We start from the raw sequence: 2,744 nt of genomic DNA, 5'->3' as shown, positions 1-2,744 counted from the left end.
GCTAAATTTGACCAAGTGTATAGAGAAAACAGTCTACATCTACAATACCAAACATGTACATTCTGAAAATATAACTCATGATGTATCCAATGTTGTGCATTTGGTATTCTAGATGTACCTACTTTTTTCTATAAATATGGTTAATTTGTAATGTTTGACTTTTGCAAAAATCTATAGGCACTACGTTATGGAACGGAGCGAGTATAGATTATTGCAAGCCAACCTATTTATCTCTTACCATTTTTCCATGAAACCTGGCGGATGAAATTAAATACTGTACTTTATATTTGCCCCAGGGAAAACAAGAGAGAGCTGGGAAAAGGAAAATGTGTGCGTATAAAAGAGGGCACAAGGCCAAGCCTAGCACTTGGTTCTTCTGCCTCTGCCTGGTTCGCCACCACCGCCGCCACCCACCCCCTCATCCTCTTCCTCCGCTCTCTGCAGCTGCCGCTCATCTCGGTGGGAGGTCCTCAGGCGGGCAGGTTCCCCTAGATCCCCGGGTAAGCACGCCCGGCCATCCTCGCAGCAGTTTCCTTTTTTCTTTTCCGGATTATCCCTGCTAATTTTGGCATGGAAGCATGCGATTTCTGCGCGGTCGGGGCTGGGGCGTGCTAGATCTGATGAGTTACCCGAGAAATGACTAATTTGTACGGTTCTTGCTTTGCCTTTTTCCCCCTGGCCCCGGAGTGTAACAGTTAGGACCTGGAACTGATGGGCTGCGATGTACTCTTAGATTGTGTCCTAGTAGAGTTATTACGGCCAAGAAACTGCATGTGGATGTTCTTGTGTTGTTCTCGATCAGAGTGTAGATGATTGGACCATCGTTTGATTTGCTTACATATTTTACAAGTTAATATGCTGTATATTACACACAAATATTGGAGTACTATAAAATGGGAGAAAAGAAAAGGCCGAGTTACGGCATGTAGAACTCAGATGATGTTGTAGGTGCTAACATTCTTGCTGCAACGTAGTAACATTGAGATTTCTCATGGTGAATTTTCTTCTGTTCGTGTAGCTTTTTTCGTTGGTATCTGGTAATAATAGCCTTCTTGTCAAAATTTGTGCAACAGAGTCACTCAATCAAATGGCTGACGGTGAGGACATCCAGCCCCTTGTCTGCGACAATGGAACTGGCATGGTCAAGGTTTGTATTGCCCCTTTCTGTCAATTGGTGTAAATCCTTGGTCCGGCCTTCATCGTGCTGACTGCGATCTGTTTTCTCCACAGGCTGGTTTTGCAGGGGATGATGCACCCAGGGCCGTCTTCCCAAGTATCGTTGGGCGCCCCCGCCACACTGGTGTGATGGTGGGGATGGGGCAGAAAGATGCATATGTTGGTGACGAGGCCCAATCCAAGAGGGGTATCCTCACCTTGAAGTATCCGATCGAGCATGGTATCGTCAGCAACTGGGACGACATGGAGAAGATCTGGCATCACACTTTCTACAACGAGCTCCGTGTTGCACCTGAGGAGCACCCAGTACTGCTGACTGAGGCGCCCCTGAACCCCAAGGCTAACAGGGAGAAGATGACACAAATCATGTTTGAGACCTTCAATGTTCCAGCCATGTATGTGGCCATCCAGGCTGTGCTTTCCCTATATGCTAGTGGACGCACAACAGGTAATTGTCATTGCGAGCACACATATTCTAAAATGTAAGCTTCATCCTCAACTGAACTGGGAAATAAATGTTGTTTTTCCAGGTATCGTGTTGGATTCTGGTGATGGTGTCAGCCATACTGTGCCAATCTATGAAGGATATGCCCTTCCACATGCCATCCTTCGTCTTGACCTCGCTGGGCGCGACCTAACTGACTGTTTGATGAAGATTCTTACTGAGAGAGGTTACTCCTTCACCACCACTGCCGAACGGGAAATTGTAAGGGACATCAAGGAGAAGCTCGCATATGTGGCTCTTGACTATGAACAAGAGCTGGAAAATGCCAAGAGCAGCTCCTCTGTGGAGAAGAGCTATGAGCTGCCTGATGGGCAGGTGATCACCATTGGGGCAGAGAGGTTCCGTTGCCCTGAGGTCCTTTTCCAGCCATCTTTCATTGGTATGGAAGCTGCTGGAATCCATGAGACCACCTACAACTCTATCATGAAGTGTGATGTGGATATCAGGAAGGATCTGTATGGTAACATTGTGCTCAGTGGTGGCTCAACTATGTTCCCGGGTATTGCTGACCGTATGAGCAAGGAGATCACTGCCCTTGCACCAAGCAGCATGAAGATCAAGGTGGTGGCACCGCCTGAGAGGAAGTACAGTGTCTGGATTGGAGGGTCGATTCTTGCCTCCCTTAGTACCTTCCAACAGGTGAATCTTGCGCCTTTCTTTGCTTAAATAGCGATCATACATCCTAATATCATTGCAGTAGTTACAGTAAATATACTCCCTATTTGTTGTACTAACCATGTGTTCTGATTTTTATGCTACAGATGTGGATCTCGAAGGGCGAGTATGATGAGTCAGGTCCAGCGATTGTCCACCGGAAGTGCTTCTAAGTTGCGAGTTGTCTGGGTCTTCTGAATCTATTCTGGCTGTTCTTTTCTCAAGTCCTTGCCATGTAAGCTACTATGTTTAAGATTGCTGGGATTCTGTTGACTGTATTGCCGGATTAATTTGTTGGGTCAAAATTGTGTACCTTGTAGACTCGTAATATGTAAAGTGGGCTGCTATATTTGACCGGTGCCGAATCATATGCCGCATGTTCCGGTTTTTTTTTTTCATGCCAAAAAGT

The 2,744-nt window shown here is 46.3% G+C and overlaps 1 protein-coding gene across 2 annotated transcripts; it reads left to right on the top strand.

Annotated features, from left to right (window-relative positions):
- Window positions 1–344: 344 nt before the first annotated feature.
- Window positions 345–2,724, top strand: LOC119308205 (actin-3-like). Of its 2 annotated transcripts, none has more exons than XM_037584325.1 (5): window positions 345–500; window positions 1,074–1,147; window positions 1,231–1,624; window positions 1,707–2,320; window positions 2,443–2,724. In XM_037584325.1, exons 2-5 carry the CDS (start codon window positions 1,088–1,090, stop codon window positions 2,506–2,508), a joined length of 1,134 nt encoding a protein of 377 aa, XP_037440222.1. In that variant the 5' UTR covers window positions 345–500; window positions 1,074–1,087; the 3' UTR covers window positions 2,509–2,724. The 2 variants fall into 2 exon arrangements, with proteins under 2 accessions (XP_037440222.1, XP_037440223.1); XM_037584326.1 differs by lacking the exon at window positions 345–500 and adding an exon at window positions 597–647.
- The last annotated feature ends 20 nt before the right edge of the window (window positions 2,725–2,744 follow it).

This window comes from Triticum dicoccoides, chromosome 5B (genome assembly GCF_002162155.2).
Source record: "Triticum dicoccoides isolate Atlit2015 ecotype Zavitan chromosome 5B, WEW_v2.0, whole genome shotgun sequence".
NCBI classification, from domain to species: Eukaryota; Viridiplantae; Streptophyta; class Magnoliopsida; order Poales; family Poaceae; genus Triticum; species Triticum dicoccoides.
The sequence above is the reverse complement of the archived record's forward strand: the minus strand, read 5'-3'. Positions and strand labels throughout refer to the sequence as shown.